Source organism: Notothenia coriiceps, unplaced genomic scaffold (assembly GCF_000735185.1).
Source record: "Notothenia coriiceps isolate Sejong01 unplaced genomic scaffold, NC01 NC01_scaffold00017070, whole genome shotgun sequence".
NCBI classification, from domain to species: Eukaryota; Metazoa; Chordata; class Actinopteri; order Perciformes; family Nototheniidae; genus Notothenia; species Notothenia coriiceps.
In genome coordinates this window covers 681,251-696,369 of record NW_011349771.1, presented here as the reverse complement: position 1 = coordinate 696,369, position 15,119 = coordinate 681,251, and the positions used below count along the sequence as shown (strand labels likewise).

At 39.7% G+C, this 15,119-nt stretch overlaps 2 protein-coding genes across 3 annotated transcripts in view; one reads left to right on the top strand and one right to left on the bottom strand.

The window, feature by feature from the left end:
• Nucleotides 1-13,001, top strand: part of slc24a4b (solute carrier family 24 member 4b) — a 34,082-nt gene extending 21,081 nt beyond the window's left edge. The window contains exons 8-16 of the mRNA XM_010776533.1: nucleotides 6,716-6,732; nucleotides 7,019-7,192; nucleotides 7,510-7,702; nucleotides 9,355-9,496; nucleotides 9,974-10,140; nucleotides 10,604-10,718; nucleotides 11,380-11,492; nucleotides 11,632-11,697; nucleotides 12,415-13,001. Coding sequence (XP_010774835.1) covers nucleotides 6,716-6,732; nucleotides 7,019-7,192; nucleotides 7,510-7,702; nucleotides 9,355-9,496; nucleotides 9,974-10,140; nucleotides 10,604-10,718; nucleotides 11,380-11,492; nucleotides 11,632-11,697; nucleotides 12,415-12,564 — 1,137 coding nt within the window. The 3' untranslated portion in view covers nucleotides 12,565-13,001. The remainder of the gene's footprint in view (nucleotides 1-6,715; nucleotides 6,733-7,018; nucleotides 7,193-7,509; nucleotides 7,703-9,354; nucleotides 9,497-9,973; nucleotides 10,141-10,603; nucleotides 10,719-11,379; nucleotides 11,493-11,631; nucleotides 11,698-12,414) is intronic.
• Nucleotides 790-4,439, bottom strand: LOC104950066 (sodium/potassium/calcium exchanger 4-like). 2 transcript variants are annotated; one of them, XM_010776519.1, is made up of 2 exons: nucleotides 4,277-4,439; nucleotides 790-1,119 (listed from the first exon to the last, which is right to left on the bottom strand). In XM_010776519.1, exons 1-2 carry the CDS (start codon nucleotides 4,416-4,418, stop codon nucleotides 881-883), a joined length of 381 nt encoding a protein of 126 aa, XP_010774821.1. In that variant the 5' UTR covers nucleotides 4,419-4,439; the 3' UTR covers nucleotides 790-880. The 2 variants fall into 2 exon arrangements, with proteins under 2 accessions (XP_010774821.1, XP_010774822.1); XM_010776520.1 differs by having other exon boundaries at nucleotides 4,337-4,439.
• Nucleotides 13,002-15,119: the final 2,118 nt, after the last annotated feature.

Genomic DNA, 15,119 nt, shown 5'->3' with positions numbered 1-15,119 from the left:
ATTTTTTTATTTTAAAGAATTCAATTGAACAAGTTAAAAAATATGTAAATGATAGTGTCCGTCCAAAAAAAAAAAAACATTACTATAGTAAAACACACTTGAATGAGGATCGAGAATTAAAAGCTTAGAATCCAACGAAAATATAATAAGTACCCTGATATCAAATTGATGCAAAACAAGTGACATTTGCCTTTTAGAGAGGTTTAGCCAAAAAAAAAAAAAAACCACTTCTGCAGTCATTTGGTGGATATTTTCCATAAGTCCTCTGGCCCCCCTCAGGTTGATTTTGAGATTGACACCTCCTTGTTAACCGTTAGAGCCAATAGAAGCCAGGGAAGTTCTAAATCCATCTAAACTTTAGGCCGGTGGGAATGAGTGATGCTAGAATGCCAAAACAGGAAGCAGTCAAACAACCTCAGCTATATAAAGCCCCGTTATTGACATAATATAAGATGGATTATCAGTATCATTTCAAAGTGACAGACACATTGGATTAACCTATGATTAACATTCAGCAGCGTTTTTATCGTTTTAATGCCATTGAACACAACTTTTGATCAGAAACAGCAAAGATAAGAATATCTCCGTGTTTGCTCCGCAAAGCTATGTGGTGTGATATCTGGGTTTGTTTCCTCTGTCGCGAGTTCTAATCGATCAGTGATGATACTTATATTTCTGGAATATGTGGAATCTCAGCTTGCTAATCGATATCTTGTTTGTGCAGATCCGATAAGTAATTAGGGTATTTTACCGTGAGTTCTGTGCTAAGTGCGTTAGAATAGTTTCGCTCAGGGCTAATTCAGAGCCTTTGTTATTACCCTTGTGTTTCGTTTAGCTAAAAATAATAATATTGTTTAATAGCTGGCATGGGGCATGGGGCTTAACTTGAGTTAAAATAAATTAACATATCAGTAGCAAATCTTATTGGAGCAACAACGTTCATCTGTACCTCTGTAATGATGAGGCGGCTGGCCATGCGCAGACGGGTTTTGGGTCCAAAATGGCTGGTGACCATGACACGGAGGCCCGCTTCTGGAAACCTGAACTTTGAAGGGCTGTCGTGCATGATCTCGTCCACCATGACCACCGATCCACGGCTGTATTCCTTGGTGGGCTTGACTGAGGGGTGGATGAAGATGATTTAAATATAGAAAAATAAAACAAATGTAATTAGTGAACCAAATATCAAAAGCATGAATCCACCAAACATCAAACAAGCATACGATTGTTTTCACTCACTTTCTATTCGTTTGAATTGCCTCACTGAAGTATATGGACTTTAAAACTTCAGGCAGCAAGAAATATGTACTGGACAATCATTTTGAAGTCAATAGTGTTTCCTGGGACAAGTTGCTAATGAATATAAATGACTGCTAAACCTGAGATATTTTGTCATATTTTCTGAGTTAGAGCTGCACCAGGCAAGGTTAACACGCACCATTCCCATTACCCTAAATCACGACGTGGGCTCAGCTCGGGCAGTTTGATGCCTGCACAAATCAAAACTTCAGAGTAACAGCGTCCACTAAATAACAGCCTGGATGTCCCGTCTGGACAGGTTGGGATGTTTTCCAAAGCTCTGAAGTTCATTCCTCCTTTGGATTGGCTCCCTTAGCTTTTACAAAGTGACCTAGAAATGGCTGTAGGTGGCTTTATGGGTTTTTTTCAGAGATGAGGGAAGAGAGTCTTTGTGTTTGTTTTCGTTGTCTTGCCAGGAAACTCATTTTAAGGGAACATGACATGAAGGTTAAAAGCATTATAAATCCAGTGTTTTACATCTCGCAATAAAGTGAGATCATCTTCCAAATAACGATTGAATTTTACAGATAATTTAATAGGTTTTTTAAAAAAGTTAACCTATGAATTGTTTCAACTGATAAAAACCAACACTTTTATGCATGAGATTTTCATGGATGTATTTAGAAGGATGTTTTTACAGAAGTTCACCTTTGAACACATGTTCAGTCTAAATACAAATTGCATATATTTGCAGGATATAGAATATATGTATGTAAATATGAGTGAGGTTCACAGAGCAGCATAAAAACCTTCCAGTTGCAGCCAATTCAGTTATGGGACCACTTAATAAAAATAACTACAGTTTTGACAGAGTAGCAGATTAATGATCACTCCTATTTCTATTTCACTCCACCCTCATATCATAGAGTTTAAATATTTGGGAATCCCCCCTGGACCGACCAACGTTGAAGTCTTTCCCCTTTGGTATCAGACATCACACACCAGTAGAGTTAACATGATTACTGGGTACTGAGCTTCAAAAAGCTTTCCCAAATTGCCTGGTGCAGCTTTGAAGTCTGCGAGTAGTGAATATTTATCGGTCGACCGAGATTGATTTTAAAATGACATTAAAAACATAACCTCCGGCGTCTATCAGTTGATGATGTTAATCTCTAATGCAGGTTTCTGACACCTAAAACCTATCTCTACATGTTTTATTGATACCCTATAACTCCTCATTTGCTCTCTGTTTACAATTAACTTTAAGATGCAGTGAATGGGGAATTAAAAAAGTTCTACAGTAAACTTATTAGTTTAACTCTGCCTTAAATTTGACTTATTATTCATGCAAGAATGCACATAAATTAACAGTGTAAACAGAGCCGGCATAAACATTTCCTCTTGTGAAATTCATTACCACTTCAGGAGTGAGGGGGTCTACGCCCCAGAGACCGGCAGGAGAAAAGTAGTACGCAAGCAGAAAGAATTGGCACACAGCAGCACAACACTGTTGACAGTAAGCAAGAATAAGTTTAGTAAGGCTAAACAGACAGGCAGGTTAAATCTAATGCAGCCAAAGTGGAAAGGGTTAAATGTCACTGATTAGACTTTTTCTAAAAAGGTCAAAGGCAGGAAAGGAAGAGGTGGAGAGTTGCGGCAAAAAGGACATCTCAAAGAGCATGACATTAAAAGATGTTATTTAGAAAAGGCAAATGTATCCAGACGTTTTTTAATAAGTCTGAAACCCAAGACAACAAAGTCCCCTGACATTTAACTGCATTACTGAAGGAAGATTAAATAATAACTCTACTTTGCAGCTGCCCCCATTTTAAAAAAACAGGAGCATTTCATTTTGTGCCCCCTGTATGCTCCGATAAGCTTCAGTTGCTTATCAGCCAAGGAAAGGACTTGGCCGCAAAAGAAAAATTAATCGAGGAACATATAGGATTTACAAAATTACCACAGGACAAAGAAAAAGATAAAAAGGTAGATTTAACAAACCGTCTTTCTTCAGGTAGTGCAGTTCATGAGCTCAAGGGACTGAAGTTTTCATTATCTTTGAAAATGTAGTTCTGCAGAATCATGTTAAAAATAGTTTGACAATTTGGAAAATGTGTTTGTGTGAACTGATGTTAACATTACATAAAGCTACAGCTAGCAGGCAGTTAGCCTAGCATACTGTACCAAAGGAAAACATTGATGTGAAGAGTGTCCTAGCTTTGTCTGAAGGTGACAATCTTCATAAAAGCACCTGATCAATATTTAGCATGTCAGCTACTATTTGTTAAATTCATAGAAAAACTGAGACCACTTTCATGTCAGTAGGCTATGCTAAATATGAAGCTACAGACAGAAGGAAATTAGCTTAGCATTGGGATAAGCCTGAAAACGGGGGGAAATAATTCACATGCTTCTACCAAGGTGACAAAATCTCTTTACCATCATTTTAAAGCTCATTAGTAAACTCATTCTTTCAGCTGTTACATTTGTACAAATGTAAAGTAAGGGTAAAGACAATAACCAACTGGTTTAAAAGCTGTTATGTGTTTGACTTTATCTTATTCGTTACTTTGAGTTACCTTGTCATTCTAACTCTTGATTTACTAACTTTCACAAGACTCACTGCCCAACAAATTATCCTAACCTTTACTTTTCAAGGATCAATGCCTAATCTTAACCATCATGCAACAGTTTGCAAATCCAGAGATATAATCTAGACACAACACGGTCTCCAGTCCATATGCTAAACAAATCTAAGAGTGTTATCGGTCTTCTCATCTATCTGTCAGCAAGGAACAAAATTAGCATAGTTTCCAAAATGTCAAAATTTTGCTTTAAGTTAATTCCAGCAGAATAAGATAAGGAAAATGTAGATAAATTCAGCAGAAAGGAGCAAAGGTTAAGCCACAGACCCTCTAACGGCGGAAACAACCACAGTCTTCCAGAGAATCAAAGTCAAATCGTCTAATATATTTTTCACTATTCACTACTGGCAGAGAAAAGTCTTGAGGTACCCAGCCTGTCTGATTAACCTTACCTGGTGAGAGTAATGGCAATGACGGGTCGTCATCCACAACATAGTCATAACTAGTATTACCGTCCTCCATCTCGCTGCTGGCCGCAGCGTTACCGTTGGCCACGTTCTTCTTCGACTTTGCACCCGTGAAAAATCTCTGCATGCTGGAGTTGAATCTGATAAAGAGATGGAACAAAATCCCCTAATTAAAGATACTGAAATAATTCAACCCAGAGTTCAAAAAGGGGGGGGGGTGGGGGGGGGGGGGGGTGGGGGGGGACAAAAAGATAAGGGCATTCAGTTTGAAGAAATACTTTTACAACAAATAGGGTTTACGAGCTCCAGATGAAAGGCTGGAACTGAATTGAATATGCAGTTTAATTAGCCAAAATAACCAGTTTCTCTTTGTATTTCTATAATATGAGTTTACAGTAAAGATGGCCTACTTTCTAAAAACCCACATCAGCATTTTAATATACAAACATATGCTGTTCTACATTAGAATAGAAAGTTAGTGTTCCCAGAGGCCTAAGACCATTTGGGGGACATGTCATCAAAAGGGATCTCACAGACACTAAACACACTTTAATTGCCAGGGTCATCTCATCATTGTGAGAGAAGGGTCTTCTTTGCAGGTCAAATTTTAAACGAATGAAGTAATGTGGGTATTTATAATTCAGCTTGAATGGTTTAAAAGCCATTCAGCCACTTTCAAGATATCCCTGTCGGAAAAAAGAAAGGAAAACCATCTAGCCACAAATTTCAAGGCAGTGGTTTCAATGTGTAGCCCACAACATCTGTATAAGATGTACACAGGGAATTTCCACATAACTGACTCGGGGAAATATTGCCAAGAACATAACACACTATGAGAACCAAACTCCCCACAGGAGCTGCCCTCTCCCTTTCTGAGGTTATATGCCTTGAAGTGTAAACTTTAAAACTAAATGAAAGTTTGTTATCTTTTTCTTTCACTGAATTCAGCGTTAAAGGATAGAAGGTTTTTTTGTACAGAATTTAAGCCAAAACTGACCAAGGCTAAAAATGTTACTAGGAGTCAAATTGAGGAATGTTGATGCTGTCGATAAAGTTTAAAAATAAATACAGAGCTTTATTCCTTCTTTAACCTCGAATAAGGTGATAAGAAAACATTGAGCTAGCTTGACAAGAGACACTAATGTTAATACTTTATTGTTCTTTATCATCACAGTATCCCCTTTTAAACTGTGGATATAGTTTTTAAGATGTCAAGCAAATGCTAACAAAATTATCTAGCTAATACTACTCAGAAGTTCAAATGTGTGCTACATTGTAAAAAGTTACTTAAACATTGTAGTCTTTGAGGACAAGAGACTAAATGGGGATAATTGTATGCAGATAGGAGGAGGGTGTTTGATTCTAATTTAATTAAGTCAATGTTGGATCCAAGCAATCTAGACTAATGACATCCCAAAACAAATGCTCATTATTTAGGAATCAAAAGCATTAATAGATTTGTTTTACTTTTACATTGTGTCATTAGTGGTTTCCCTATGGTGTTATTTGTTTTCACAATTGTCAGCACGCATGCTATTTGAGGAGAGGGGAAAGATACAAAAACAAACCCAGGCGCTGGAAGGTCACCTCGGTGCTAAATAAAACCCTCTCTACTCCATTTTGTCTGGAACAGCTCGTAATGGTCAGCAGATATTTTTGGGAGAGGGGAGACATATGACGGCACATCCTAGAGTGAGCACTTCTTTCCTCCAAATGAGAAAGGAGAGGAGGGATCCGGCTAAGCCTGTGCTCTTAGCCACTGAAGAGGGAGAAAGATTAAACTCTTATGGCAGGGAGAGAGCAGACGGCTGCTGAGTGTAACACAGATTACCGGCTGGACAGAGACGTGGGGCGGCATTATGCAGTTTGGACTATGAACACTCAATAAGGCAAAATAGGTTGACTTTGGTGATACAAACTGAAAGGTGACTGATTAAAAACAGAAAGACGAGATTGTGTAAGATTGTTATCGAAAAATCGTCATAAATTATGCATACCCCAGAACATGACTACAAAGACACCTCTACCCCTAAGAAAGGCTATAATACACTATATTCAAGTGTTTCATGGGGCAACAGTTTTATCAAATTAAATACAGTTCATTATTCGTTTAAACTAAACCAGTAAAACACCAGAAATGGCCAACTGGAGATCTAGTCGCAGCATTAAAAACACATTGTATAAATCCATTTGTATAATTAAAATTGAATTATACAAGTTCTTATATCTATGATGGTCAAAGATCCAAAAGGTAGGAAAATGCTATCCCAAATGTTTGAAAGGGCATCACAAAAATCTTTCTGGAACTGAGGCAGCCAAGCCGAGCGTTAACATCTGGGAAAGAGGACATGGAAATGAGAAGCTTCCCTCCAGCTGGAAACCCACTCTCCTCTTGTGAAACCTGAGTGCACTCATCATTATCAGCCCACAGGTATCATTGGGTAAGAGTTCAAGNTACAATCTTTTCTAGTTCCTTTGTCAAATGATACCATCTGTTTGTCTGTGCATGTTTGGGTTGGTCAATCAGTCAGATACATTGAGATGTAGATAAGTGACGCCTCACTTATCTACATCTCAATGTATCTGACTGATTGACCAACCCAAACATGCACAGACAAACAGATGGTATCATTTGACAAAGGAACTAGAAAAGATTGTATGTTGAAACCTTGCGCTCAATCAAATGTATTATTAAAGGAATGTTGTTATGTATTAATTTCTTTCAAGGTTAACTGGGTGTAACCTGTCAGAGAGAAGCTGTGCAGCTCTGTCCTCAGTCCTCAGCTTCCCGTCCTCAAGTCTGAGAGATCTGGACCTGAGTAACAACGACCTGCCGGATTCAGGAGTGAAGCTGCTGTCTGCTGGACTGGAGAGTCCACACTGTACTCTGGAGACTCTCAGGTCAGAGTTCAGCTGATATGTTAACTGTCAGAGTGGTTTTGTTCAGCGCATTTCTATCGACTAATTTCCAGTTTGTTCTTTATTTTTCTTCAAAACAATAAACCACAAAACCATGATAACAATCTGATTATATTTGAAGACAGATGGCGTCACTTATCTACATCTCAATGTATCTGACTCATTGACAAACAAAAACATGCACAGACAAACAGATGGTATCATTTGACAAAGGAACTAGAAAAGATTGTATGTTGAAACCTTGCGCTCAATCACATGTATTATTAAAGGAATGTTGTTACGTATTAATTTCTTTCAAGGTTAACTGGGTGTAACCTGTCAGAGAGAAGCTGTGCAGCTCTGTCCTCAGTCCTCAGCTCCCAGTCCTCTAGTCTGAGAGAGCTGGACCTGAGTAACAACGACCTGCGGGATTCAGGAGTGAAGCTGCTGTCTGCTGGACTGGAGAGTCCACACTGTGAACTGAAGACTCTCAGGTCAGAGTTCAGCCGACATGTTAACTGTCATTTCTATCGACTAATTTCCAGTTTTATCTAATATTGGTTAATAATACATTTCAATTTTCATTCGGTTTGTTGTTTATTTTTCTTCTTCAAAACAATAAACCACAAAACCATGATAACAATCTGATTATATTTGAAGACAGATGGCGTCACTTATCTAAATCTCAATGTATCTGACTGATTGACCAACCCAAACATGCACAGACAAACAGATGGTATCATTTGACAAAGGAACTAGAAAAGATTGTATGTTGAAACCTTGCCGCTCAATCACATTTATTATTAGCCTGTTTAGCGCGAAGGCCCCTGCCCGCGGGGCTGCGGGTTTCTTTTCCACAAAACTTTGTCTCAGGGCTTCTTAACATTTCAAAACCTATGAATGTGTCATACCCACTTAACGGGAAGAAACTCAGCTAACTGACGATACAAACAATTTGTACCGAAACAAAACACAATTCTCACAAGAGTCGTCTAAATGAGCCCTGAGCGAAAAGATGCTAACACACTTAGCACAGAACTCACGGTAAAATACCCTTATTACTTATCAGATCTGCAAAAACAAGATATCGATTAGCAAGCTGAGATTCCACAGATTCCATAAATATAAGTATCATCACTGAGCGATCAAAACGCGACAGGGGAAGCAAACAGACATTTACGACAGACTTTACGGAGCAAACACGGGAGAAATGTCTTACCTTTTGCTGTCTCTGATCAAAAGTTGTGTTCAATGGCATTAAAACGATAAAAACGCTGCTGAATGTTAATTCATAGGTTAATCCAATGTGTCTGTCACTTTGAAATGATTACTGATAATCCATCTTCATATTTATGTCAATAACGGAGCTTTCATATAGCTGCTATGATAGCTACCAGAGTGTATGACTGCTTCCTGTTTTGGGCATTCTACGCATCACTCATTCACCAACGGCTAAAGTTTAGATGGATTTTAGGAACTTCCCCTCGATTCTATTGGCTCTAACGGTTAAAAAGAGGTGTCAATCATCAAAATCAACCGAGGGGGGCCAGAGATATGGAAAATTCATCCAAATAACCCCAGAAGTGTTTTTCTTTTTCTAAATCTCTCTAAAAATGTCAAATGTCACTTGTTTTGCATCAATCTTGATACAGGGTACTTATTATATGTTATAGTTTGGATTCCTAAAGCTTTTAGTCTCCGATCCCATCATTCAAGGGTGGTTTTCACTATAGGTAATGTTTTTTTTTTTTTTTGGACGGACACTATCATTTACATATTTTTTTACTATGTTCAATCTGAATTTACTTTAAAATAAAAAAAATTCTATATTGATTCTAACTTTTTCTACATCCCACTCACAGGTTTATCATTGCTTTGAGAAAAAAGATGATTAATTTACCCCTTTTTTAGAAGTGAAGATATGGTCATTTGTTCTGGGAATGTCATTTTCGAGCCTGAGTCCTGAAAAACAGGCTCGGGGCTTAACTGGTTAAATCTTTTCAGCTTTGTGTTTGAGATTAGTTCCCAAAAAGGCTTCCCAAAGAGTCCTTATCTCACACACACAGTATGAAAAGATACGTTCAAAATATGGCTGGAGCGATGCAGTCGGGAGTATAAGCGCGTCCTCTCATGTGCACTTTGACTTAGTTTCTTTTTTCTGAAAGCGCCAGAAGTTGGTCCAAGCTGCCAATGGCGTGGAGACACAAGTGATCGACGGGAAGGTTGAGATCGAGAACGGAAACGTGCCAGAGGACAAACCCACCGAGGAGCCGGAAAACATAACCATCTCACCGTTTCATATCCCACGTATGCATTCACTTAATGTGCATTATTTGGTGGACATGGATGGATTCCTTGGGGTTAAACATATATGGAAACAAAGTAGTTTTTTCCTTATTGACATTTCAGACACTTACATTATTTATATCTGTGTCCAACTTTATATCCTTTCTTTAAATATGCAATACATTATTAATGTCTTTGCTCGAATGTCACTGGCTTTATATACAAATCATAAAATGTAAAGAAATGTAGAAGTTGGTATTTACAATACACAAAGGACAGTAGCTCTCCTTAGAATGACATTAATAATTGATGTAGAAATAGATTCATAATATCTAAGGAGGAAACCTGACTTGATTTTAAAGTGAAAAATGTGTAGGAAATGTAGTGTTTCTAATAATAAAAGTGTATATCAATGTAATATGTTGAAAGAAAAGAATTGTCCACCATACTGAAGAGCAAGAGGCTGATATTTGGTTATAATGCGTCTTCCTGTTGCAGGGGGTATTGGCAGCAAGTTGAAGTGGCTGATCTCGTGGCCTCTGCTGCTCATGCTGTTCGTAACCATCCCAAACTGTGCCAAGCCTCGCTGGGAGAAATTCTTCATGCTCTCCTTCTTCTTGGCCACCGTCTGGATCGCCGTCTTCTCCTACTTTATGGTCTGGATGGTGAGTGTAATGTTTGTGTGGATCAGTCAAGAACTTCATATGTTGTGAGTGTGAGAAATGTGGTGTTTGTTGGATCAAGGGCTGCTGTTACAATAGACGTAATTGACTATTTAAGCTATTTTTTGTCGTAAAGCTTGATGCGATTAATTCCTTCTGCAAATTGTATCTGTGAAAACATTCAATGATGGCCATTAGAAATCAGAAAAATCTATTATAAAAATTAATTAAGGCCGTATCAAGACCTGGATTCACAATATTTTAGTCTAACTGTCAAATTTAGCACATTATTGTGCATCACAACCAAAATGGTGGAAGCAACCGTTAGCCAACTATTAGGAAGCTGAAGTTTAAATGTTCAATGGTCAGTAACTGAGCATTAAACAAGGACATTGTTGGTGAAGTTTAATGTGCTTTTTGCCATTCATAATGCTATTTTTAAGTGCTGACACTGTATCTGTCTCAGGTGACTATAATCGGCTACACTCTGGGAATCCCTGATGTCATCATGGGCATCACTTTCCTGGCAGCAGGCACCAGCGTCCCAGACTGCATAGCCAGTCTCATTGTCGCTCGGCAAGGTATACCGATCGCTCTGAAACATTTGAGATGCAATTATGGTGGAGAGCCAGAAAGTGCTTTCTGGGATGTCCCTTTTTGGATGGAGAAATGTATCTGTATGTATTGTAAGCAAAGTATCCTCATACGACATTGTGTGTGATATCCTACAAAAAGTTATCCTAATTTTTCGTGAGTTCTCGTACAAATCTTTAGGAACATGCACGCAGTATTTTCAGAATAAATCTAGTGGGAGGAAGTCTTGTGTTTTTGTCCATACCATCCACCCACCCAAAATCATATGGATTATACAGGAGTTGTTTTAGTAGGAAACGTACATATTACAGTGAGTTTCCTTAGTAGGAATTGTTACAATTTGCATGCATGTGTACACACCATAATTGATAAACCTAGCAGACTTTGTTCCTAAGGTAACAAATGAGTTGTCCGCCTCATGCATGTAAAAGAGTTGGAATTAAAAAGAAAAACATCTCTGCATATATCGACAATATGGTGAGTCACGACTCGCATCTGAATAAGGTTTGGGCCCTTGTGAATAACTAAAAGTGCAGAACAGCAAATCATTAACCATCGATTAGAAAAAATAAGTTTACTTGACCTGAAAGCATAGAAGAGAAACTTCCTTACCCTTGCTCCTTCTTACTACTCTTGGTTTTGTTGCAGGTTTGGGAGACATGGCGGTGTCCAACACTATTGGCAGTAATGTGTTTGATATTCTCGTGGGACTGGGGGCTCCCTGGGCGATCCAGACCATGTGTGTGAGCTATGGATCAGAGGTAATAAGCTTGTTTATTCTGTATTATTGTGCATGTGAGCGTAGGAAACAAACAATCCAGTTACTCATTATCTCTGATGTTGACCGATAACGTTTTAGGAGCTGCAGGTGAATTGTTGTTTTTCCCTTGTGTTTTGCAGGTGATGATTAACAGTAAGGGCCTGTTGTACTCTGTGGTGCTTCTGCTGGGCTCTGTGGCCCTCACGGTGAGTAATAGTTAAGGATGTCTACGCTATACAAACATATTGACCACTCCCAGGAAGAATGCCTGTTTACCGGACACGTCTGAAGTAAAAATTAACAGTACATTATTACAGAAAAACAAGATCCCTGTTCTCATCACTGACAGATGCTCTGTTACACAATAGTGACTAAACCAAATGATGTGCTTTACCAAAACATTTAAATTCAGTGTTGTATTTCCTGTGAAATATTCCCTGCTGCAAAGGTTTAAACATTTTTCTTTTTGGAATAAACCGAGCGAGATTTGGGTAGTTATACTGCATTCATTAAGCAATCTGAATGGGACACTCTTACTGGAGAAAATAAACCAAAATGATCATTTTAAAGCAATTATGTCTGACTTTCTGGCCAGAACTGAATTGAAATATATTCCTACTTTACAATTTGATATCAAACAACCATGGGTTTTTGAAATTACAGTTTTTCTGAGCTTGCTTTCTGTGCCGGTGTGCCAGCTGCAGAAATTCTTAACATCAACAGAGATAAAAACACTGCTGTGGTGTAATCTCTGAGCAAAGATGAACACGAAAATGCTTCTTATAGATTTAAGTTTCATGATGAAATATGCATTTTATGTGTCGTAGTGACATTTTACTGCCTATAATTCAGCTTTTTTTTCTCCATCATTTTATTTTTGCTAAACTTCGATGACCGCACTGACCTATTTTGTATGCGTGCAGGTGCTGGGGATCCACGTGAACAAGTGGAGGCTGGACACGAAGCTGGGCATTTACGTGCTGGTGTTGTACGCCATCTTCCTCTGCTTCTCCGTCATGATCGAATACAACGTGTTCACCTTCGTCAACCTGCCCATGTGCATGGAGGAGTAGAGTACTGCGCAGGAATCGCATACCAAAACCTCAACGCTCCCATAGCAACCCAACATTTTCTTTTTTTTCTTTCAATGATACTGGACCTATCTGCAGACTCCTTTCCTTACTTGCAATCCTTTGTCCCTAATATGAATCTCATTTCCTAAAGAGGCAGTTTAGCTGTAAGAGTGGACTCCGTTCTGCTTCTCTAATTTGACCTCTTGTCACACAGTGCCGGTCCTTAATGCCCATTTGTTCAGGCTTTGCCTGTTATTGCAGTTAAAGTCTTTATTTCCTCTTGAGCGCCTGCTAACTTTCTACCCATCTAGCATGCCTTTAGATGTCGGGGATCTCAGAATCATAAGTGCCCCTGTTGATTGTCGGTGTGTGTGTTTTCACTGTTTTCACATTGTAGATTTCCACACACCATTTCCAAAGCCTTTTCACAAACCAAACCAGAGTCTGTGAATAAGAAAAAAAATCGTATGATTCCAACCAAAATCCCCACATAGACAGAACTCTCCTCGCTTTCTTCCTAAAACAATTACAGTAACCCCGGCACCCAAAGATAAAATACACTCCTTTTTCTCCCCCCACGGAGGAGGGCTTTGTCCTCGGCAGCTCCCCCCCTCCTGGACCCAAATACCCTGGCATGGCCTTTGGCATCAGGGAGCAAATAGTGTTAGCGCTTCGATCCCTCTCTGCTACTCTTCTCAACCTTCATCTGCTTGATCAAATCTGCTTTGTTTTCTTAAAAAAAAAAGATGACATTTTGTCAGGACGCTCTGTGTCCAGAAATATCACAGTCCAGATCAGATGACTGTGAGGGTGTTATGCATATGCAGCACTGCACAATGTAAACTTGTAAACACTTATTTTATTTTGTATTTCTTTTTTCAAACCAAGGTTTTGTCTCGTATGATGTGCGGAGGAGAGCTTGTTGCAAATATAGGACATTGCCTGTTTTTCACTGAAACAAATTGCACATGGAAACGCTTTTCTTGCTTTGTGCTGTAAGGAGATTTGACCACTCAGAGGGGTGTGTGGCTGCTGGTGGAGTCTCCACTCCAGCGTTTATTCATTCATCAATGGGTCAGTCCACTTTTCCCTCTGCACAACTTCTGAAAAAAAAACTGGCTCCAGATCTGTGGATGCATTGGATTTTCGTCATCATCAGGTGACTTGTGGTCATCTGGAGACAGCCACAGCATGGAGGTCATTGTTTTACAGTAAATGGAAAGAAACAAGGCGGTTCTCAACACTGACTGTCTGCTATCACACCCTCTGGCCAGTAGGGGGTACCTCAGCCCCTCTACCCAGGGCGGGGGTGCCAACCACAGCCGACGGTTATCAGGGAAACTCGGAGATGGACAACTCCAGCAGATGGCGATGGCGTGGTCTCTTGATTTTTGAGTTACATGTAGATATTGCACTTTAACAGCCGTCCTCTCATTCTGAATCAACTAGTGCTTCCTTCTGTGCGTGTGTATTTTCAGTGTATAAGTGTGAGTGTGTGAGTGAGAGGATTGTGTGTGTGTGTGTGTGTGTGTGTGTGTGTGCGTGTGCTCAGTATGGGCCCACGCTATGTTTCCCACACCGGGTTCTCCACACTTGGGACGGACTGTAACCTCGTTAGCACCATGAGCACACCCGCCTCTGACTGCAGTGCATGCTGGGACATTACATGCAGGTCCTCCACAGCATCACTTCTGGGCATCACCATGGATACCGCCCGACCCACTTTACAAAAATCGGCAGCTACACTGCAATCCAGACATTTTGACATCATGCAAAAATGCCCGTGAGGAGTCCACAAGTGCTGTGCAGAGACTAAAAGGGCGTGTGGGGAGTGTTTTCAGTGTCGAAATTATTCCTGTGCCACACCGTTGGCAGAAGGCTCTTGTATATGCAATCTCAATTTAAAGAATTCTATGTGACAGAGGGCCCCTGCAAGGTTGCCATATAGAGACGGGGGAACCTCGTGGAGATGTGACGTTGGTTTGTCTAGTACTACTTGATGTGTGAGCTCACAGGTGTTTGTTTAGTAAAAACTGAGGAACTGAGTCCAAAGGACATGTCCATTTCTGGAACTGTGGCTCTGAGGGAAGTCCTACACACACTATCCTTTTTTGACCCCTCTTTCTCCACTCTTGTCTCCTCCTGCACAAGGGCATTAACTCGCCACTAACCCAAGCTGAAGGAGCAGCAGGGAATGCATGGATGACTTTCCTCCACCGCCCTCGGGACATTGTTATTTTTGAAAGGACATGGATGAGAGCAGACTTAAAGGGGAAAAAAAGAAATAATAAAAAAAAAAAAAGGTCGGACCCCCTTAAGCTGCTATTCCATCAGGGTTCAAACTGCTGTGTTTACTGGACGGAGTTGACCACACAGGGCCTACAGACTGCTCCACTATGACATCCTTCCTCCTCCTGAACCCTTACAGTGGGTCTTATATAGAAACGGGGCCTAATTTTTGATGCTTTTTCTGGGGAAGGAATGTCCGTACTGTACTTGAGTTGATTCAGAATGTGCAGGGTTATTTATTTTGTGTATATTGTTGTTGCTCTGTG